At 43.1% G+C, this 24,268-nt stretch overlaps 1 protein-coding gene and 1 long non-coding RNA gene across 3 annotated transcripts in view; one reads left to right on the forward strand and one right to left on the reverse strand.

Moving 5' to 3' along the window:
- Positions 1-24,268, reverse strand: part of LOC310675916 — a 212,913-nt gene that overhangs the window by 70,622 nt on the left and 118,023 nt on the right. The gene's annotated exons all lie outside the window — the stretch shown is intronic.
- The window catches only part of DDX10 (DEAD-box helicase 10), a 157,426-nt gene that overhangs the window by 8,927 nt on the left and 124,231 nt on the right, over positions 1-24,268 (forward strand). For both annotated transcript variants that reach the window (XR_014510182.1, XM_083436292.1), the window contains exons 4-10: positions 73-231; positions 1,779-1,899; positions 3,284-3,473; positions 6,456-6,582; positions 8,364-8,526; positions 9,831-9,915; positions 23,274-23,375. Coding sequence is in view for 1 of the 2 variants with exons in the window: in XM_083436292.1 (XP_083292418.1) it covers positions 73-231; positions 1,779-1,899; positions 3,284-3,473; positions 6,456-6,582; positions 8,364-8,526; positions 9,831-9,915; positions 23,274-23,375 (947 nt within the window). In the remaining variant the exon portion in view is untranslated. The remainder of the gene's footprint in view (positions 1-72; positions 232-1,778; positions 1,900-3,283; positions 3,474-6,455; positions 6,583-8,363; positions 8,527-9,830; positions 9,916-23,273; positions 23,376-24,268) is intronic.

The raw sequence follows: 24,268 nt of genomic DNA on the forward strand, positions 1-24,268 counted from the left end.
TCCCCTTAAAAAAAAAATATCCACCGAGTGAAATTAATAGGGCTTCTAACTGGCATTTTTGTCACTGTCCAGGCTCTGGAGATCTTATACCGTCAACAGTGGACTCCCGTGGATGGACTGGGAGTTCTGATCATATCGCCTACCCGAGAGTTGGCGTACCAAACGTTTGAGGTTCTGCGTAAGGTGGGGAAGAATCACGAGTTCTCGGCTGGGCTTATCATTGGTGGAAAGGTTTGTTCCTTCCTTTAAAATACATACATACATACATACATACATACATACATACAAGATCTCCCCCCACCGCTCCCTCTGTCTAACCCATAAGGATTGTTTATGGTTTGAAAATTATACTGGGATGTTGTACTAAGTGACTGGTAATTTTCTTAGAACTCGGTGCGACATATTTCCACGGAAATGGGTTCCAAGGAAACATTGGCACATACATAAAGGTAAAGGTAAAGGGACCCCTGACCATTAGGTCCAGTCGTGACCGACTCTGGGGCTGCAGCGCGCATCTTGCTTTATTGGCCGAGGGAGCCGGCGTATAGTTTCCGGGTCATGTGGCCAGCATGACTAAGCCGCTTCTGGCGAACCAGAGCAGCGCACGGAAACGCCGTTTACCTTCCCGCCGGAGCGGTACCTATTTATCTACTTGCACTTTGACGTGCTTTCGAACTGCTAGGTGGGCAGGAGCTGGGACCGAGCAACGGGAGCTCACCCCGTCGCGGGGATTCGAACCGCCGACCTTCTGATTGGCAAATCCTAGGCTCTGTGGTTTAACCCACAGCACCACACCTCCATTTAAAAGGCATGGGTCATGCGCTGTCTGAAATGTACATCCTTTCAAGAAAGCTCTGTATTGATTTTCCACCATAATGGCACTTATTGCCCATTGAAAGCTGTCACAGTGAAGTGAGTTGTCATAGGCTTGCCTGAGAATGCTTTGATTCTGATTTTGGTGTCCTTCTGGGTGTTGGGTGTCCCACAGAGTCTTGATGCGTGTAAGCAAGCTTTGATGGAGTCACTGAAAATGTCCCAAGTAGAGGCAGTGATTTGGTTTTACTGGAAAACCTCTGAATTTGAAAATGTTCCGTCTGTGTCGGAAAACTTTGATGCCTCAGAGAATGACCTAAGCATATTCATTTACTTGTACTTAATCAAATTGAAGCTTTTTGAAGCTGCCACTCTTGCCTAATAATGTATTTGCAATTGGCATTCATTCCCAGTTACTTGTGAACCGGAAAAATAAAGCACTGGGAATTTTTCTTCCTTGCATTGTTAGTTAGAGGCTGTTACATCCCTAAAGGTGCCTCTCGGTTGTGGCTTGTTGTGTAGATAGAGTTTTTCTGCATGCCACAATACACACAGTTTGAAATCGCTCAGGGGTGTGTGTGTGTGTGTGTGTGTGGATGGCCAGATCTTACTGTGATGAAGAAGAGGAGTTTGGATTTGATATCCCGCTTTATCATTACCCGAAGGATTCTCAAAGCGGCTAACATTCTCCTTTCCCTTCTTCCCTCCCTTCTTCCCTCACTGTGAGGTGAGTGGGGCTGAGAGACTTCAAAGAAGTGTGACTAGCCCAAGGTCACCCAGCAGCTGCATGTGGAGGAGCGGAGATGCGAACCCGATTCCCCAGATTATGAGTCTCTCGCTTCTAACCACTACACTACACTGGCTCTCAGTGTGATCTGCTGCACCTGAATGGGCTTGGAGAGGAGCTCCCTGTGTCATAACCATATATTCTGAAATCATGCCCTCAAACCTGTCTGATATTTCAGGACCTGAAACAAGAATCGGAAAGAATCCACAATATAAACATACTGATATGTACTCCGGGACGGCTTTTACAGCACATGGACGAAACATCATATTTCCATGCCTGCAATCTGCAGATGTTGAGTAAGTGAAATGCTTCAATTTATTTTCTATCTTTTTTTGCTTTTACTGAATAGGCTTAATCTGAAATCTGTAAATGGTCCAAAATGCTTGCACTGGAAGCCACTGCCCAGGGCTGAAGCTCCATTAAAGCATGCAGAGGATGAACTGGGGTTGTGGCTTCCGTGCTTGATCTTTGTAACATACAAAGCCTTTCCATGAATTGGAAGGGAATAGGAAGAACCTGTTCGTGCTCCATTATTTGGTTCCATTTTTGTTGATCCGCAGACAGGACTTCTACTAAATGCATTGAAAATAAATGCATTAAACATTGAAAAAGTGTTTGGTTGGTGGGCAGTGGAGAGGTGAGCAGGCCAGAAGACCAAATCAGTGCTCCGTGCACAGATATGGTTCGGTGCACTTGGATAAGGCTAGTCCTATTTTATTGTTTTTGTAGTCCTCTTCTTTGCCAGAGTGTCAGAGTTGGTCTGTCGTTTTACAACAAACCAAAAAATACTGGGCCAATGCCGTTTAGGGCTTTAAAGGTCAGCACCAACACTTTAAATTGTCTTCGGAAAATTACAGGGAGCCAATGTAGGTCTTTCAGGACCGTTGTTGTATGGTCCCGGCGGCCACTCCCAGTCACCAGTCTAGCTGCCGCATTCTGAATTAGTTGTAGTTTCCGGGTCACCTTCAAAGGTAGCCCCATGTAGAGCGCATTGCAGTAGTGCATGCGGGAGATAACCAGAGTGTGCACCACTCTGGCGAGACAGTCCATGGGCAGGTAGGGCCTCAGCCTGCATACCAGATGAAGCTGGACACAGAATTGACCTGCGCCTCCACGGATAGCTGTGAGTCCAAAATGACTCCCAGGCTGCGCACCTGGTCCTTCAGGGGCACAGTTCCCCCATTCAGGACCAGGGAGTCATGTGCACCTGTCCGCCCCCTGTCCCCCCAAAACACTCCTTCTGTCTTGTCAGGATTCAACCTCAATCTGTTAGCCGCCATCCGCCACCTCCAGACACTTGCACAGGAAAGCTATGATATGTGAATGAATTCTCACATATGGAAGGAGGCTTGACTGGGGTGTCAGAATTGTACAACAGTGGAAGAGCGTGTCTCGGGAGCTTTTGTAAGTGATATTTGAACAGAGGCTGGACGGTCCTCTGTCAGGATCCTGTAGTTTGCATCCTGCATTGTAGTGGGTTCAATTAGGTGACCTCCCAAGGCCCTGTCTGTGAAGGCTGACCCCAACAAATCCCTTCTTGTGTGTATTTTGGAGCGATGCCTTTCATGTGGATAAGCCCCTGCTATCAGTGTGGAAATTAGTCTCACGCTCTGTCTGAAGGTTAGAAGCTTAGGGGGAGAAAAAAATCCAATTCCTTCCAGCTGGCCTTTCTCATTCCAGTACTTGATGAAGCTGACAGAATTCTGGACATGGGTTTTGCTGATACGATGAATGCAATCATAGAAAACCTTCCCGAGACGCGCCAGACTCTGCTTTTCTCAGCCACGCAAACCAAATCGGTGAAGGACCTGGCCCGGCTGAGCTTGAAAGATCCAGAATATATCTGGGTACACGAGAAGGCAAAGTTCAGGTAGGAGAATTCTTCTCTATCTAGACTTCGAAGGAAGTAAAGGGTAGCTCTGTTTTACTCCATTATGTGCCTGTTTATGGAAGGGGTGGGATGGAGAGTCATGTTATTCAACCTGAGGCCTTGGGATAACACAGGCTAGAAAACTGAAGTTGGTGCACGCGCGCGCACACACACACACACGAGAGAGGGAGAGAGAAAGAAATTAATTGGGTCAGTTGAAGTGTGGTTGTAGAATTCTTTTTTTCAACTCCTGTTCTGTCATTTTAAGTACTATGTGTGCTACAAATCACTGTGATATATAACTTTTTGGCCCTGCGGCAGGGAACTGTAAGCTGAAGTAAGTATATAAAATAGCCAATTTAAAATAGATGAAACTGGCTTAACTGTGTGACTGTCAAAAGCCAGCCTAAGTAATTCTCAATTTGATACTCATCTCTCTCCATCACCAAGGCTTCAGCAGGTGACCAGAAAATTTAAAGATGCAGGATTCAGTTTGTAATTGAATTAAAGACCAGCCCGACAACTGAAAGCAATAATGCATATTTCCAAGTTTATGCATGCTTAGGACTACAATCTGTGTTCTGTGACTTTCAATAAATCAGGGGTGGGGAACCATTTTTTTTGTTTTTGCTAGAGGGCCGCACTCCCTCCTGTGTAAACTTTTGAGGGCTACATGACAGCAGTAGTTGGGACCAGAGGCAAAATGGGCAGAGCAACAAATTTATTGTTGTTGTTGTTATTTATTACTTTTCTCTACTGCCCCTTTCACCTGAGATTCACAGGGTGGTTTACAGTATAAAAACATGAAAATACATAGCATAGTAACAAACAAAAACAACGTTCCTTTCCCCAATTTAAAAGGCCATAGATAGCTCAGTTAGGCAAAGGCCTGGGAGAAGAGGAGTGTTTTTGCTTGGCACCTAAAGATAGGTAACAAAGGCACCAGGTAAGCCTCTGGGGGGAGAGCATTCCACAAGCGGGGAGCCACTGCGGAAAAGGCCTGTTCTTGTGTTGACACTCTCTGGACCTCTCGTGGCGGAGGCACATGAAGACTGAAGCATCCAGGCCAGTTCATAAAGGGAGAGGCGGTCCTTGAGGCATGTGGTCTTGAGCCATTTAAGGCTTTACAGGTCAAAAGGTAGCACTTAGAAATGGGCCTGGAAACTAATTGGTGGCTAGCGCAGTTGGGCCTAGATTGGCATTCTATATACCCCCAAGCTGCATACCTGCTCCTTTCTGTGGGAGTGTAACCTCATCAAGAGCAGGTCACTTCCCATCCATTCTAGTCCGTGACCACCCACAAATAGTGCTTCAGTCTTTTCCTTCAGTTTGTTGGCTCTCATCCAGTCCATTATCCAGGCAGGACAACGGTCCAGCACTTCCACTGCCACACCTGCGGGATGTAAAGGACAAATAGAGCTGTGTGTCATCAGCATATTGCTGACAATGTACTCCAAAAGTCTGGGTGACCCCACTCGGGTTAAACTGCATGGGGGGATAAAACTGAACCCTGAGGAACCCTACATTGAAAGCAGTGGAAAAATGTATATTTTACCATTGTACACTAGGCTAGTTTCTACACGCAGAGACCCCTCTCTAAACTCCATCCAGACAAGCAAGAGGTGCTTTTCGTAGATTTCACAGAATTGTAGAGCTGGAAGTATCATCTTGAGTGTCATCTAGTCGAACCTTAGTCTGATTTAATGTGCACTCTTGCAGGGATTTTTATTTTATTTTTTTCTGATGAGCAAACGGTAATGCCTTTGTGATGACACTTCTGTACTCTTCGGAAAAATCCAAGCGGCTTGAATTGGGACATTAAAACAAAGCACGGATATTTTTAAACGGGAATTACTGCTTTGAGAAACAGTATTTCACAGTTTACCAGAATGAGGGGGTGGGGATTCCGAGCAAGATTAGTACAAGGCAGCAATGTCAGCTGCGTAATTTACGGAGCAATGGGCTGGATCAAATTATTACAGATCACTGCAATTTCGGCAGAGCGACAGCCATCTTCAATAAAACACCGGGGATTTTTTTTAAAAAAAGGTTTCAGGTTCAACCATGGCAGGCTATAATGAAGTATTTTGCATAAGTTTTGAGCGTGGCGGGGGAGCATTAATTTAAGGCACTTATATCTCAGCAGTGGACAATCTGATTGGAATGCATCTTTGCATAGGTTCGCCGTGAGTTGTATTGATGCTTTCTGCCAGAGATCAGTGGGAGAGGGTATGATTTGTGAGAAGGAAACCCCTGACCTTTCCAGTTAGAAAAGCATCTCTAAAAAATACTTCTGTTCCAGACCCTGAAGAGCAGTGGTCAACAAACCTTTTCAGCAGGGGGCCAGTCCACTGTCCCTCAGACCTTGTGGGAGGTCGAACTATATTTTGGAAAAAAAATATGAACGAATTCCTATGCCCCACAAATAACCCAGAGATGCATTTTAAATAAAAGGACACATTCTACTCATGTAAAAATATCTGGTTCCCGGACCATACACAGGCTGGATTTAGAAGGCAATTGGGCTGGATCTGGCCCCCGGGCCTGTTTGCCTACCCATGCTGAAGAGGCACTGCTGGGTGGAGTAGAAAAGCCTTCTTCATCCTGGTGCCCACCACGTATTTTGGACTATAACTCCCAGGCAGCACATGAATAGATCTATATGATTTAATATTATTTATTTCATTTGTATGCTGACCTATACATACGTTCTTTGGTTTTAAGTTCTTTGGTTTTAATGACTTATGCCTTGTTTATCTATATTTTGCTCTTAGTTAATTCATGGGTTGTGATTGAGATTGATAGGGTTGTGTATGTGTGTTTATACACACACACACACACACACACACATTTATACATAAACATACATATTTCGTATTCTACATGTGTTGGCCACCTTGTGCACCATTTGGTAGAAAGGCAGGATGATGAATTGTGCCCAATAATAATGATGATAAATATGTGATTATTATTATTTTTTAGTACTCCAGCAACTTTGGAACAGAACTACGTTGTTTGTGAACTGCACCAGAAAATCAATATGTTGTACTCCTTTTTGAGAAGTCATCTGAATAAGAAAAGTATTGTATTTTTTGCAAGCTGTAAAGAGGTATTGAATATCTATAATTCTATCTCTTAACCATTTATAAAAAATGCTTTCACTTTTTCTTTTCTTTTTAAATATCAAGTTAATACCGTTCCTGCCAGGACTTCAGGCAAGGGTCTTGTATCATAAATTAAAGTACCTGTGAGATATTCTCCTGTGCCCAGCAAGCGGGAATATGTTAATAAATACTTTAAAACAGGAGATATTAAAAGTTTGCTATAGCGGGTAAAGGTTTGTGCAGAGGTCCAGCGAAATGTCTTCCTGTTTGAGTCCTGAAGCTGAACATGCAGTTCTACTAGAGATTACAGTGGTACCTCAGGTTACAGATGCTTCAGGTTACAGACTCCGCTAACCCAGAAATAGTACCTTGGGTTAAGAACTTTGCTTCAGGATGAGAACAGAAATCGCATGGCAGCAGCGGGAGGCCCTGTTAGCTAAAGTGGTACCTCAGGTTAAGAACAGTTTCAGGTTAAGAACGGACATCCAGAACAAATTAAGTTCTTAACCCGAGGTACCACTGTACACTTAAGTGTCCTCAAGCCAGTGTTTCTCTCTCTGTGTCTCTATATCTACCTATCTAAACTTAGGCCTAGTTCATTTACAAGCAGAAGATGGGATGGTAAATATGCATCCCAAACAGCAGGGATTCTCAAACTTTCTACTGTCATAGCCCACTTGAGACAGCTGAGAATTACAGTGGTACCTCAGTTTACAACCTTAATCCATTCTGGAAGTCCATTCTTAAACTGAAACCGTTCTTAAACTGAGGCGCGCTTTCCTTAATGAGGCCTCCCGCTGCCAGTGCCCTTCCACCATTCGGATTCCGTTCTTAGACTGAGGTAAAGTTCGCAAACTCCGACACTACTTCCGGTTTTGCGGAGTTTGTAAACTGAATACTTTGTAAACAGGGCTGTTCTCCAACTGAGGTACCACTGTACTGAGGTCCACCGGTTAGAAAATAGTGCTGCGTGGGCATAGCCAGATATAAAATGGTGACCGCTGCAGGCAGAGTTTGGCATAAGCATTTACTGACTACTTTCTACTGATAGGTTTTTTCACCACAGCATTTTCCGTGTGGTGTTTTCCTTGTGTCAAGCTTTCCTCACAATAAATACAGACCTTTGCTCTGGAGGTATTGTGACTCAGCCTACCTGCTGTTTCAAATAAGTGTTGAACACGCACACACACACCAAATGCCCCTGGGTTGAAAGAGTTTTGGAAAAAGATACTGCTGTTTTTGTAATTATGAAGAGGTAGGATCCTTCTCTGATATTGTTGAACTTAAAGATATGTGTCCGCTCCTCCACATGCAGCTGCTGGGTGACCTTGGGCTAGTCACACTTCTTTGAAGTCTCTCAGCCCCACTCACCTCACAGAGTGTTTGTTGTGGGGGAGGAAGGGAAAGGAGAATGTTAGCCGCTTTGAGACTCCTTCGGGTAGTGATAAAGCGGGAAATCAAATCCAAACTCTTCTTCTTCTCAACCCCCCCACCGCAGCTTTGATGATAAGTTTGGAAGGAGTGACATGTCAGCGGGGATGGGCTTGAACACCCTTTCCTCCCCACCCAAACCCAGTGCCTGGCTAACGTTTTTCAGATGCAGAGCCCTTTGCTGCGGCTAACAAATTAAATTAAACACTGGAAGAGTCAGTCAGGGTTCTTCTTCATCATGTACAGTTTGGCCCTATCGCCCCATTGTTGTCCATGCCACATTATAGAGCAGCATAAGTATAAAACATGTCCCTGCCCCAAAGAACTTACAATCTGAATTGTTACTGGTTTCTAGGTCCAGTATTTGTTTAGAGTCTTCTGCCGTCTTCGACCTGGGCTCCCTATACTGGCTCTTCATGGCAAGCAGCAGCAGATGAAGAGAATGGAAGTCTACACTGATTTTGTGCGCAAGAAATCGGCAGTTCTCTTTGCTACGGATCTTGCGGCTCGGGGGCTTGGTAAGCACTCTCAAGTTCTTCCACGTTTATATAAAGTTGCAGAACTGCCTGTATATAAAAAAAGATAAGAGCCTATAGTTTGCTAGAAAGAAATGTATAGAGCAAAATGTGCTGGTACCTCCTAATCAATGTCTGTGAAATGAGAGTTGCAAGATAACCTTGCATATTTTTTCCTGGTACTGAGGATTGTTTCCCATTCTCACTAGACAGCAACAGCATCTATGTTTGTGTTTGTGTCTGCGATCTCCATAATCAGCAGGACATAGCTGACTTTCCATAGTAAACATAAGGTTGTTGAGGAATGGTTGTCTCTTAAGTTTGTGTTATGCCACGCCCCCTCCACGGCAGCCATTTTGTGACTGGTGCCCCAGCACTCTCTTAAAATTCAAAATGCACTCAGTCATCCGAAAAGTTTGGTGACACCTATTTTAGCCTGATGCTTAAAAGCAGTTAACGATGGTGGCAGGCCATGCTTCAAAGGTGAATGCAATAATGAGGGGAGGAATTCAGCATGGCACTGAGGATATTGCTGCATCAGTGCAAGCATTTTTGCTTGCTTGATGGAAAAATGTTCTATTTCCACCCCCTCACCTTGTTCTGGGAGTTTTCCAACCCCATTCCTGAGGCTACTTGTGAGGGGAGGACAGGTGGGGAAACCCTACTCACTACAGTGGTACCTCTGGTTAAGTACTTAATTTGTTCCGGAGGTCCGTTCTTAACCAGAAACCGTTCTTAACCTTAAGCACCACTTAGCTAATGGGGCCTCCTGCTGCCCCCGCGCCACCAGAGCACGATTTCTGTTCTCATCCTGAAGCAAAGTTCTTAACCCGAGGTACTATTTCTGGGTTAGTGGAGTCTGTAACCTGAAGCGTATGTAACCTGAAGCGTATGTAACCCAAGGTACCACTGTATTTGAATCCAGCCCAAAATAAACAATAAAAAAGTAGTCTCGGGTGGCACATTTGGGTTAAAGGTGGTTCCTGGCTATTGAAGGGTTGAAAGCCACCGTTTTAAATCGTGAAAGATTGAACACTTCTTTTGAATTTGAAACATGCAAATTATCTGCCTGTCCATGTTCAGGTATAAAATTACACTGTCATTACTTAGGAAATGAATATGCTATTAATTTTATTCCTGTCTTGACAAATAAATGAAGGTGATTGATTCAACTTTGAACAGTCTCTGCTAATACTGCACAATAAAGCAGAACTGAAGTTGTAGCAAATTATACAGCCGTTTTCTCTGTGGATGGATTTTCAGTGTTTACTGAACTCAAGGCCTGTTCCTTTCTCACTTCTTTGCAGATTTCCCTGCTGTGAATTGGGTCATTCAGTTTGACTGTCCGGAGGACGCAAATACTTACATTCACAGAGTTGGCAGAACAGCCAGGTATGTTTTCAGTGTTCTGGGATTCTGTGTGAAAGCAGAACTGTTAATTGTTGTAGAAAAGATGACAAGCCCTGTGTTAGGTTAGGTTAAAGCTAAAGGTAAAGGTAAAGGGACCCCTGACCATTAGGTGCAGTCATGACTGACTCTGGGGTTGCAGCGCTCATCTTGCTTTATTGGCCGAAGGAGCCGGCCATGTGGCCAGCATGACTAAGCCACTTCTGGCGAACCAGAGCAGCGCATGGAAACGCCGTTTACCTTCCCGCCGGAGCGGTACCTATTTATCTACTTGCACTTTGACGTGCTTTCGAACTGCTAGGTTTGCAGGAGCAGGGACCAAGCAACGGGAGCTCACCCCGTTGTGTGGATTCGAACCGCCGACCTTCTGATCAGCAAGTCCTAGGTTATGTGGTTTAACCCACAGCGCCACCTGCGTCCCTCTAGGTTAGGCTAGGTTAGGTTAGGTTAAATGTCATGTCTCTGTCTCTCTTTTGGTCCAGTACTCCAACCAAGATTATATATTTTATTGAGGAAAGGCTACACAATGCCTGTGTTGGACCTTCACTGTTGGAGGCGATATATCCCTCTGAGCACCAGGTGCTGGGAATTGCAAGTGGAGAGTTTTCTTGCACTTTGGTCCTGCTTTTGTCAGCATGCCATAGGTCAGCCATTGTGATAACAGGATGTTGGTCTAGATGCAATAGGGATGTTCTTCTCATAGAATCATAGAGTTGGAAGGGACGCTGTTTTTGGACTACAGCTCCCATCATCCCTAGCTAGCAAGACCAGAGGTCAAGGATTATGGGAATTATAGTCCATAAATAGCTGGAGACCCAAGTTTGGGAAACACTGATCTAGTCCACCCCTCTGCAATGGGGTGGCCCTTACGGGTATTGAACCTGCAACCTTGGCGTTGTCAGCACTGTGCTCAAACCAACTGTGCTATCCAGCAGTTCGTATATTCTTAAAACCATGGATTAAATTACAGGAACTTTCACAGCTCATGCAGCATAGCTGATTCCAACGTTCAGGTCTCAAAATCCCCTGCTCTGGCTATATTAAATTTGGCTGAAAATCTGATACGTTCGTATACCTTAATATAGCACATTAGTAGCAAAACTATACTTTTCGCCTGGATTTTTAATTATTTATTGTCTGCGTATATTGCTCCTGCGAGGGAGACTGTTGCCTGCCTTTCAGATTACTGATCAGGTTCACGGCTGCTTAGCTTCAGTAATATTGCTCCTGTTTCCAGACCCTTCAGTGGGCCTATTATTAGTACCTGGTTTGCATATAAATACTGTGTTTATCATTGTTTCCTCTTTCACAGCTAATTAAAAACAAGTTGATTCAGTTTACAGTGCAATATTCCAAATGCTTACTCACGTGTCAGCTTAGCCCACAAGTAAGTGGGCACAGGATTGCAGCCGTAGGCTCTTATTTTTGTTAACATTATTCCTGAAGGTTGTCTGCAGGGATAAATAAGCAGCTGCAGTTTCTTAAGCACTCTGCGGTTGCTTGTTAGGATACTGAGAATCTTGTATTTAATTTATTAAGCTTCTAGTGCTTGTGACAGCAGAGCAGAGTGACAGCAGAGGCTCCCCGGAGACTTTGGAAAACTAGGCTAGAGATGTGAAATTGAATTTCTAAAGGCATCATTAAACTATGTCTTTGGGTATTTTGTAAGAAGACGAAAATTTTCAACGAAAACTGCAAACATCTGCAGTATTTATTGGTCTATCTGTATCAAATATGGTCTTGTTACTTGGGCTCCAAAACAGCCCATGATATAGATCAGACCTGACCTGGCATTTATTGTGGGTTGTGCAAAAGAATACAGATAATCGTTAGGGAAAAATTTTATACACTCTGATGCATTTAATTTATTCATTCCTAGCTTTTTTCCTCATCGTACCCAACAGGTCCTAGGAGGCTCATATTACAGACCTGTACCTTTTGGTGCTTTTTAAAAATACTATTAAAAAAATACAATAAAAGCAGGCAATAATATTTCTGTACACCGCCCTGAGATCTACTGATGAAGGGTGGTGTACAAATACAGTGGTACCTCGGGTTACATACGCTTCAGGTTACAGACTCCACTAACCCAGAAATAGTACCTCGGGTTAAGAACTTTGCTTCAGGATGAGAACAGAAATCGTGCTCCGGTGGCACAGCGGCAGCGGGAGGCCCCATTAGCTAAAGTGGTGCTTCAGGTTAAAAACAGTTTCAGGTTAAGAACGGACCTCCGGAACGAATTAAGTTCTTAACCTGAGGTACTACTGTACAATAAATATATACACCAACCTGCACCATCCCCCATCAGCCCCAGGCATTTCAAATGAGATTTATATGCAATGATTGGAGTTTTATCCTGTGATACAAAAGAAGCTTGAAACTAATCATGTAACAACAACGACAAACTGCTGGGCTACTTGACGGAAGGGCATGACGGGAAGGAACAAGGCACAGAGTTACAGAACAAATCATACAATCTGTCACAAATAGCAGAACCATAAAAATGTCAGAAGCAAATATGAAAAGCCATAAAGAGGAATTACCATCAATGTCAGCAAAACGGCAATGGTTTCGGAGGATTTTTCCTCCCCCACCCCCGATGCCTCTCTGTAACCCAGGAATGAAATCAAGAGGTATGGATTAATTGTGGCCTTGATGGATCCTTGACCTCTCTCCATTAACATGATGTTTTAGGCATTGGCCTTACTTCCCATGCCTTCCCTGAGTCAGATACTGTACTTTTGTCCATGCCAATCTATTTATATACCGTAAGTGTCCATAAGCAAATCTGTGCTCAAAGTGCTTTGCAGAAAATTGTAGCCTAACACATTATTCATTAACAATTAACACAACACATATTTTAATTTATTATTTTATTTTTTGAATGTCTATACCAGCCTTCAGCCGAGGATCACAGAACATATTCTGATACATTATCTTTTTTTCATCCTTCTGTGCAATATCTGTGGCCTGTAGGGTCTTTTACAAAATGGCAGTCACAACAACTAAAAAATCCCTACCCAGAGTAATACCCATAAAATTCTAGACATATCAGACCTTGGGACAAATGATTGACTTTGCAACCAACTATTGTCTCAGCCAGAATAAAAATATAAAACGATGCAGATTTTTTGCAGCAGTAGAATGTTGAATTCTCCAGTATGTTGTTTAAAAAGTACCCCTGCCTCTTTCATATCATCTGTAAAGTCGAATGTGGACTGTGGCATGAGTCCTAATTTGGCCTGGGAGGCTGTTCCCAGGCTGACGTCAGGTGTGTGGCAGGTAAAGATGGGGCTCCCTGCCAACAGACTGATTAGCTGGTTGGCCATGCTTGCGAGCACAAACGTTTGGGTTTCAGAAACCCCCAGGCAGAGAAAGGTGTTTCACCTGATGTCCTGATGACATTAGGTGACTTTTAGTTGGGTGGCTCTGCTCACCTGTCAAAATGGCCCTGGGGGTTGGAAGAGGTCAGCTAAATCCAGTTCCCCATCCCAGCTCCCACCCTCCCTGTAGTACAGAATCCACTTCTGTCAAAGAAAGCTGCTTTTGATTTCCTTCGACCTCATGTTTCTGACCTCTGAATTGCATTTGAAAGGAAATACTGAGAAATATATTCAGGCAATGCTGCTGTGGTGTGCGATTGCTGCTGTTCTTTGATCGTAGGGGTGTGTGTGTGTGTCTAAGTCTGAAATGGGTTGACAAGAGGATCAAACAAGCTTTCTAAGTATCACACTTTTGATGGAAAGGCATGCATTTGAGACTTTCAGATTTTATTTCCAGAGACATAGTTGGGTTAGTCCCCATGCAGCAAATACAAAAAAAAAAAAAAAAGCGCCTTGCAGCACCTTAAAGACCCACACATTTATCATGTTGTAAGTGTGGATTCAAGCACATGAAAGCATATCGCATAATTGCTCTAGTTTTTAAAAAATAAATTATCTTTATTATATTTTTTTAAATTTATTTTTATATGTTTCAATACATATTACTTATACCATTACGTTTTAGAGCAGAGTTTCCCAAACTTTGGTCTCCAGCTGTTTTTTGGACTACAACTCCCATCATCCCTAGCTGGCAGGACCAAGTGGTCAGGGATGATAGGAATTGTAGTCCAAAAACAGCTGGAGACCCAAGTTTGGGAAACCCTGTTTCACAGCAAAAAGTAAAAGAAAATTTGAAAGAAAAAGAGGAAAACATGCCCCAAAGAATCCACAAGTACATGGCTTTATAAAATCAAAACAAAGCTACATTTTATCTGTTTCAATATATAAAGACATATCCGTCATCATCCACAGAAAGATTTAAAGTATAATTGACTTAAGCGGGTGGAAGATAGCTTATGAGTAATTCCATATACATAAATGATGTATCAGGATACAGTTTTGGTGTGTATCGCTTATCATATGATTGATAAAGGGCCACCAAACATGAGTTGATGCTTTGTGAGCTAATGGTTGAGGACACAACCATTTAAAGGAAGCAGCCTGTCGAAAAATATGGTCACAACTTCACAGTGTTGATTTGCATGCATGCAGCAGTTCCTGTTCAATATGTAGCCATTTTAAAACATTTGTGTGTATGTGGCAGAAATTTCGGATAACTGTATTTCTCCATCTTTTTTAAATTTACGAACGCCATTGACAATTTTAAAAGCAATTACCAAACATCAAGTGTAGTATTGCAAGAGAAATACATGGACATATGTTTAAGTCTTGTATGCAGTCATCTACATGGCATCTGTAATGTTTTGACGATGTCCCCATTTTTTGAGGTGGCCGGGTGGGAATCTATAACAGTAGCATGTTTTTATTAGGACCAAGTAAATGAAAATAGCAAACAAGCTATTTGTAGAAATGCTTCGTCAGATGGGATATTGAGAAGAACAGAATAAATCAATGGGAAAGGATGGTAGTAAGGAAGTTGAGAAAGCCCTAATTGACATTGTAATATTTAAATAGAATTGGTGTGGATAATTACAGACTTAATAAGTTTAAGCTGTGCTTGGAGGGGGTGGTTGGGGGTGGGATCTTAGGTTACAACAAAGATTCCAGCAGGGATGGGGTGCCTGTGGCCATCCAGATGTTGTTGGACTGCCATGGGAGTTTGTAGTCCCACAACATCTGGAGGCTGCCAATTTGCCATCACTGGTCTACAGAGAAGAAGAAACATAGAATCATAGAATCATATCATAGAATCATAGAGTTGGAATAGACCACAAGGGCCATCGAGTCCAACCCCCTGCCAAGCAGGAAACACCATCAGAGCACTCCTGACATATGGTTGTCAAGCCTCTGCTTAAAGACCTCCAAAGAAGGAGACTCCACCACACTCCTTGGCAGCAAATTCCACTGTCGAACAGCTCTTACTGTCAGGAAGTTCTTCCTAATTTTAGGTGGAATCTTCTTTCTTGTAGTTTGGATCCATTGCTCCGTGTCCGCTTCTCTGGAGCAGCAGAAAACAACCTTACTCCCTCCTCCATGTGACATCCTTTTATATATTTGAACATGGCTATCATATCACCCCTTAACCTCCTCTTCTCCAGGCTAAACATGCCCAACATGGCTACTTTTGCTTTGAAATGATGAATGCCAGCTGCTAAGTTCCAGTAGCTGCATGCGCAGACTGAAATACAAACTAGTCATTGTCATAGATCTTATTTTGTTGACTTGATAACGATTGTGCAACAAATCCCCATGGTCAGCAACTAATCAGGGGTGATAAACCAGAGTTTTCCCCTCCAATCCCTCATTAGACACAAACCACGGGCACAGCTACAACCTCTTCTGTAAATTTCCCCTTGCCTTCAGAGTTGCCGCTGAACACCAGATTTGGCCCAGTGCAGCCTGCTGCCGCACCCTAGGCCAATTGTTGGCTTTTTTTCTGTCTTTGTGTTCTAACACTGACACTCTTCACAACTGAAATTCTCCCAGAGAGGGCTTGAGACAAGATAAACACTAAAATAAATGAGAGTATGCTTGGTTTCCCCCTCTCCATATTTTCCTGTGCGTATGAGTTTTCAATTAAAAGCATGATGTCAGAGAGGTTAATTGCTCAACAGAAGCCAAATAATATTAAACATCCTTAAGTGTCATTGAAATATTGAGCAGTCTGGATTGCACCTCTTCATTTCTTTCGCGGAGTGGGGCTGCGGGGGCCCTCTTCCTCAGAGTTTAAATGTTCCAAATACCAGACTGCGGCTCTTTAATCCACTAGAAATTAGTGAGCGAGGTTGTGGTGTAGACTTTCAAAAACTTCATAAAAATTATATCGACAGTTTTAGTAGCCGTTAATGAGGTTAGAGATAATTAGAAAGTTCCGCGAGCCGTGAGAGTGCATAACTGCGTAGAACGAAAGCCAAGTTAAATACCTTACCTAATTAGGAATCTGTATGCTTGCAGTAATTAAAATAGAACGGACAGATACTATTGTAAGTCTGAAATCAAATTATTAGTGCTGTGTGAAAACTTGACTAAAATAGAAAATGTCCTGAACATTTCCTGAAGGAGTAGTGTTTGGCGTTTGTATCCCGCCGTTCTCAGAAGGGAGCTTAGGAAAGAGTAAATGGGCCTCTCATTTAATCTTCTCCAAAACCTCATGGGATGGATTCTTCTTTTTCCTCATTTGCAGAGTCCAACATCCATCTTTGGATATACAGTGGTACCTCAGGTTACAGACGCTTCAGGTTACAGACTCCGCTAACCCAGAAATAGTACCTCAGGTTAAGAACTTTGCTTCAGAATGAGAACAGAAATCGTGCTCCAATGGAGAGGCCCCATTAGCTAAAGTGGTGCTTCAGGTTAAGAACAGTTTCAGGTTAAGAATGGACCTCCAGAACGGATTAAGTTCTTAACCCGAGGTACTATTTCTGGTACCTTGATTCTCGAACTTAATCCATTCCGGTTCAAAAACTGTTCTGGTTGGCTGCAGGAGCTTCCTGCACTCAAGCGGAAGCTGCATCAGATGTTTGGCTTCCGAAAAAAGTTCGCAAACCAGAACGCTTCTGTATTTGCGGTGTTTGGCAGCTGATTTGTTCGGGAGCCAAGCCATTCTAGTACCAAGGTATCACTGTATGCTTCTTCAGGTTCTCCCTAAGAATAATAATAATAGTAATAATAATAAATATGCCATCCATCTGACTGGATTGCCCCAGCCACTCTGGATGGCTTCCTTCATCCATGTAAACCCCACTATTAGTTTTAGGTTGTCCACCCGTGGCACAGGTGGTCATCCACCTGGTCTTTTACAGTTAGGGTCTGCAGACTTAACATTCATTGGCCTGAATTGTCACTTGCCCCATGTCCATTTTAACTTCACAGCCTTTTCCACTGCATCCATGACTTTTGAAATTTGTCATATCCAATTATTTATTTACCTATCTTTTAATGATACTCCTAGCATTGCACATTCCATGGCATGCTATGTTGTTCTTAAGCTGTCCGTGTTTCTGTGTCACGGTCCAGTTCTCTGCTCACAGGCACAATGCACACTTTGAATACTTCAGCTTTCAAATCTAAGGAAATATTTTTATGGTATGGATAATGGGTTGATCAAAATCATGGCTCAATTCAGACATCAGCCTGACTATGTTTTCTGCTAAACATTGTTTAAAAACCCAAACCATGGTTATGGCTTCCATTAGGTACAGTACGCAAATAGTGGTTTAAGAGCTGTTTGTTGGCTTTTGTGTTGTCTCAGTGGTAGTAATTTTTGAAGTGCAGGAGCTTGTCATGCTAAGCCCCCATAGCCACACACCAAAGGATAGTCAAAAAATGCAGGCAAGGGTTATTGATCAGATATATATACACCCTAAAGAGCAGCAGGGCATAGTTTAATGCCTAACCTGTTTAGATTAGAATGACTGCAATCCTGTTCCGAAAGCCTGTCCACTTCAAAGGTGAACAAAGCTGAGTTCTAATAAGATCTGTCCAAAACGATAAAAGTTGGAAAAAAGTGAACCCTTTTTTACTCGCGTTACATACTCATTCTGGTTTGGGTGCTAGTTTGAAAGCTATGTTGCAGCTTCAGTTGTTGGGGAATAATTCTGCTTTAAAAATGGTAGCAAAATTTCGTCTAGCCTTATGACATTTTAAAGAAAACGAGAATGCTAGGTAGTGTTTAAAAATAAAACCCCGCAATAAGGTTTCCACTGAGTTCTTATAAATATTCATAGTTTTCAACCATTTTTCTCAAGACAAGTTGCCCATTAACATTCTGTTGACCTCTAGGATAATAGAAGTAGAGTGTCTTCATGCAGAAACATCTTTAAAGATATACTCGTCACCCCAAATCTGATTATCTTATTGCTCATGTACCTTGCTCCAGCCCATGAAGGCTATTTTGATCATGTGTGGTATAATATAATGGAATACAATGCCACTAGAGGACAGCAGTAGTTAGCTTTCATTTTTTGAAAGCTATGTTAATGTATTTTTGTCCAACTGTTTGAGGGCTTCCTCACACATTATATTTTTTTAATGCATATTTTAAGGGGAGACTTAAAGCTCAAATGTGTGGATGCAGCGGCTGATATTTGAAAATGCTGTGTAGCATAAAATGCATTGTCCATATGGTGGTTCTGAATGTTTGTGCAATTCAGTTGCACACTTGTCTTTATTGCTATATTTCCATAATTTTGTTGCGTGCATATGAGAGTTCATGGTTTTTGGTGCTCACATTTACACTGAGGGCTGGAATCGACTGCTCACTCTTCCATGAACACATGGCAAATTTTAAATCGCTGCTCTGTAATGTGTGAAATGATCCTCAAAGACTGAGGTCTGATTCAAAAGTAGTCACAAATCATAAAATACATAATGAGCAGGTACAAGTGTGTATGGTTCTTGCCTGCCTCCACTTACCAGGTTATGGTGTAGCTTGGTAGCAAACTATAGTTTGCACTAACAACAGTCTGCTGTATTTGGACAAAATGGGAAACAGTAGTTCGTTTTTGAAGGAGACAGTGGTAAAACCACTCCTTAGGAAACCTCCACTTCATTTGGAAAATCTAATTACTGGCCAGGTGTAAATCTCCCCTTCTTGGGCAAGGTTCTTGAGCGTGTGGTTGCGGACCAGATCTAGGTGCTCTTAGCGGAAACTGAGTCTCTAGATCCATTTTAATTGGGGTTTAATTGGGACCACTTTTGGCATAGAAACGGCTTTGGCCACACTGTATGAAGACCTCTGTTGGGAGAGAGACAGGGGAAATGTGGTATTGTTAATACTCCTCAACCTCTGCTGCATTTGATACCGTTGAACATGGCATCCTTCTGGAATGGCAGTTCAAGTTAGGGCTGGGTAGCACTCCTTTGTGCTGGTTTTGGTCCTACTTGGATGGTCAGTTCCAGAGACAGATGCTTGGGGAGCGTTCTTCAGCTCCACGAAGCCTTCAGTGTGGGGTTCCTCAGGGTTCAGTTTTATCTCCCATGGTATTTAACATCTACATGAAACCACTGAGCGGGGTCATCCAGAGCTTGGAGTACGTTGTCAATAATATGCTGATGTCACACAACTCTACTTTTCCTTCACATATGCAGATGAGGCAGTGGGTGTGCTGGACTGTTTTCTTGCCTGGGTAACGGACTAGGTGAGAGCCAACAAACTGAAGCTCAATCCAGATTAGGCTGAAGCCCTGTTAATAGGTAGCTCCCTAGATCAGATGGATGGGAGATTGCCTGCTCTTGATAGGGTTACACTCCCTCTGAAGGAGCTCATACATAGCTTGGGAATATGTCTGGATCCTTTGTTGTTGCTTGAGGCTCACTTGGCCTTGGTGGCATGGAGTGGCTTGCATCAGCATTAGATTTCTGCAACACGTTGTATGTGGGGCTGCCTCTGAAGACGGTACAGAAACATTAGCTGGTGCAAAATTCAGTGGCCAGGTTGCTCACTGGGGCAAGATGGTTTGAGCATATAATCCTAGTCCTGGGCTGACTGCATTGGCTGCCAGTTAGTTTCTGGGCCCAATTCGAAGTGCTGCCTTTAACCTATAGAGCTTTAAATGGTTCAGTATGTTGAAGACTGCCTCCCTTCATATGAACCGACCCAGACCCTGTGATCAACATCTGACGCCCTTCTTTGTGTGCCTCTTCTGTGAGCAATCTGCAGGGCAGCAACACAAGAACAGGCCTTTTCTGCATTGGCTCCCCATTTGTGGAATGCTTTCTCGGGGGAGACTCACCTGGCACCTTTCTTACATATCTTTCGCCTCCATTCGAAAACATTCCTCTTCTCTCAGGCCTTTATTTTTAGCTGTTGCCACTCAGTGTGTAGAACCTGTGTCTAGGGTTAAAGCTGCACCCGAGGAATGAGCACATGGTCTGCTAAACATGTGGGGTGATGTGGGATAAACACCCTACATGTTTAGCAGACCTCTTATCCTCCTCGAATGGCGCCCCCTTGTGAATGACACATACCTATGTGTGCTTACACAATGTAAAGACTCTCGTGAACAACATTTTCAGATGCCTTCTGGGGCAGTTGTGATACAGGGAGCCTCCGAAAATCTTGCAAAGCAGTTCCTCTTCCGGGGAGGAGGAAAGTCCCACCTCTAGTGGGGAAGAGGTGCAAGGACCAGAGGATGCTTGTGGGAGCCTTAACACCACTCCTAGGCAAGGAGGACAGGAGGGAAACACGCCCTTGCCATCGCCCGTCCTGTGCAGTAGCCTAAGGCGCAGAGAAGGAGAAGGTTGGGAGTAATGAAACTCTTATGTTGGGGGAGGTCCAAAAACAGACCACTCCTGGATTCTGCTAGCGATTGAGCCAGACATGAACTTTTGGCGCTCTTCACTGTAAATAGTTTGCACCAAAATAAAGCCTGTAAAAGACAGGTTGGAGTCCTGCCTGGTTACTCTCGAGCAGCCGCAACAGCCATCTGACAATATGTTAAAAACTTAATTCCAAGCACATAATGTACAATAAAATATAATGAATAGCTTTGGTCTTTGGTCCACTGTTGGTTTTGGATGCTCAAAAAGCCCATTGTGTTAATCTGATCAAATCCTTTAATAGGTCGTTACCTGTAAGAAACACAGCTATGGCCTGAGCCCATTTATACTTGGCGGATCCTTTATTTCTTGAAGTGCAACAGCTTTCTAGGATTTTCTAAGGGGCTGTTTCATAAGTTAAGCTAACAGGGAGTGGCAGTCTGGTTTAGGCTTTATACGTAATGAATATGTGTGACTTGAAAATTGTTAGGCTCACCGCCTGCTGCTTAACGGATAGGATAATTACTCAATTATACATACACATATTTTGCATATATCAGAACTTCAGCAACAGCAATTTTTGAAGAATTTTGAATGAAGGGAGTCTGGGGAAGGAGATCTAAAAGTGTAAAAATCAAAAGCTGCTGCTCTTTTAGGCAAAGAGTGAAAAACTGTCTATGTTATTCCTGTAAAATATTGGTGTGGGGCCCTGTGACCTTCCAGGTGTTGTTGCACTTCCAACCCATATCAGTCCCAGCCAGCATGGCCAGGGGTCAAAGAGGATGGGAGTTGTAGTCCAGCAACTTCAGAAAGGCCACATGTTCTCCATCTCTGTAGGAAGCTGTGTCACTAACCTCTTTGGTTTGTGAGTTTTTAATGAGTGGTTTTGAAAGGCATCACTCCTAATTGTCCTGTGTTCTTCAGCCACAAATGTGGTCACCAGCTTGTCCCTAGCAAGCATATATTTTGGAAATTTGCTGTTTTCTGTACCTCCAAAAATGCTGTTTTATTGTGCAGAGCATTGGGTAGCAGCAAGATATTTTGCTGTTTTCCCAGTCCCAGTTTGGTAAGGACATAAAAACAAGATTCGAGAAAATCTCCCGGACTTACCTCCTCCCCTTTCTGGGTCCTTTTTTTAACCATTTCCTCCTGCATCTTTTATAATACAGTGGTACCTCAGGTTAATTCGTTCCGGAGGTCCGTACTTAACCTGAAGCACCACTTTAGCTAATGGGGCCTCCTGCTGCCGCCGCTCCGTTGGAGCACAATTTCTGTTCTCATCCTGAAGCAAAGTGCTTAACCTGAAGCACTATATCTGGGTTAGCAGAGTCTGTAACCTGAAGCATATGTAACCTGAAGCATATGTAACCCGAGGTACCACTGTAATTCAAATCTTTTATATCTCCATGATATCCAAAATTGAACATTAAACTACAAGTGTTATTCCAATCCTACTAATGATTTTAGCTGTCTACAATGGTTTTTAAGATAAAATATAGATTTCCCCCATTCCTTATTAAAATTTTGGTCTTCCTGATTTCTGATTCTTCCGGTCATTTTTGCCAATTCGGCATAATCCATCAACTTAATCTGCCATTCTTCTCTGGTAGGGACTTTGTCTTCTTTCCATCTCTGAGCCATTAACATCCGAGCAGTTGTGGTCACATACATAAATAGTCTTTTCTTCTCCATTGGGATTTCAGCACCTAAAATTCCTAAAAGAAAAGTTTCGGGGTTTTGTTTTTTAAAGAAAAGGTTATTTTAAACATTTTTTCCCAATTCATTATACAGTGGTACCTCAGTTTATGAACTTAATCCGTTCTAGAAGTCCGTTCTTAAACCAAAAGCGTTCTTAAACCGAGGCGCGCTTTCCCTAATGAGGCCTCCTGCCGCTGGTACCCTTCCACCGTTCGGATTCTTAGACCGAGGTAAAGTTCTCAAACCAAGACACTATTTCCGGTTTTGTGGAGTTTGTAAACCAGATCGTTCTTAAACTGGACTATTCTTAAACCGAGGTACCACTGTATATCATTTCCCAAAATTCCCACTATCGACGGAGAGCCTTCCCTTTCAGGGGAAGCATTTGTGGGCTAAGGCTGATAGTGAGCTGGTGCCACTAATTCTACCTCTGTCTCCATGGACACGGAGGCAATCGTGTGAGCAAACTGTGTGTGCTTATGGAGGAATACCCCGTTGCTTGCCCAATCCCAAAGCTCAGGATGTAACTTGCAAGAATAGTTGTTCCAGCTCTGCTCTTCAAAAGGAGAGAACAGGGTGTCTGCCAGATGTTTGATAGGCTTAACTAAGACACTGATCCGTGTCTCTTAGGTCTCTGTCATGCTTTACTTGCCTGTAGCCTGTAAACCCATGTTGGGATGCAAATAGCTTCTGCTGGCCAGGGTTGAAAACTGTGGGGATTCCAGCTGGTGTGATGGAGGAATTAAATGCTTTCTTCAGCTGCCACCGTCTTGAGGAAAATCCCTGATTTTTTGCGTTTTAAAGAAAACAACAACCTACACATTAGATGTGAAGATGCAATTAATGCCACGTTTGGTTTGGCCCTTAGAAGAGTCTGTCAGTTTTTATTTACCATCTGGAAACCTAATCAGGAAACATTTTGTTTTCTAATTCCTTTCTTAGGTACAAAGAAGGTGGGGAAGCTCTTCTTGTGCTGCTTTCTTCGGAGGAAAAGGGAATGATGCAGCAGCTGTCACAGAAGAAAGTTCCCATCAACAACATCAAGTAAATTCAGCTCTTTTTTATTATTAAAAAAAATCAGTGTTTTTTTTTTTTTAGAAAACAAGGTGTGAATACTCATTTATCGATAAAGGTGCCTGCACAAAATGGTAGCCATTGACAGCAAAAGGGGGGGGGGAGGTGCTGCTACTATTATTGTCTTATTTATTGGATTTACACTTTTCTGCCAAGGCACCCAAGGCAGTTTGCAATTTTAAAATGCTTACATTATGTACATTATGTAAAATGTAGAGTGGCAGAGTCCTCTCAGGCCCACTGATGATATGTAGCCTGGATTCCTTTGCTTCTACCTTCCCTGAGTACACACAGTTCTTTCTTAAGCAGCCCCAGGGAAGGTGGATGTTGTACTGGTGAGGACTGTCACAGAAAGGCCCTAATTGTTGTACTCATGTTGTACATGAGTATTATTAACTCCATGTGGCTTGAAGTAGACTTCCTCCCCCCGCCCCAACAAACCATAATTAAGATTAACCACTGTTCACTGGGTGCGGACAACACAGTAAACTGTGGTTAATCTAAAGCAGACTCCTCCCCTGCAGGCAGGTAAGCCTCCTCCATTCTCTGCATCAGATGTGAATGGAACGTCTCTTCCTACACATAGATGTGGTAGAATTGCCCATCCACAGAAAAGACTTCCTGTTGCACCTTCATAGATTGCTAGGCCTGCTTCATTCTCGCAGAAATAATGTGGGAAGCTTCCTTTAAGCCAGGCTAGATCATTGGCCCATCTAGGTCCGTAGTGTCTGTAGCAGGGATAGATAGGGAAGCTGTTTGCTTCAATTGCAGCAGCAGCTTTTTTTCGGGTGCCTTTCTAATGTTCACTAGGGAAAATAAAGGGCGAAAAGGAAAAGAGAAGATTGTAAACTCCCCCATAGGGA

Source organism: Podarcis tiliguerta (genome assembly GCF_965153285.1).
Source record: "Podarcis tiliguerta genome assembly, chromosome: 4".
Taxonomy (NCBI): Eukaryota; Metazoa; Chordata; class Lepidosauria; order Squamata; family Lacertidae; genus Podarcis; species Podarcis tiliguerta.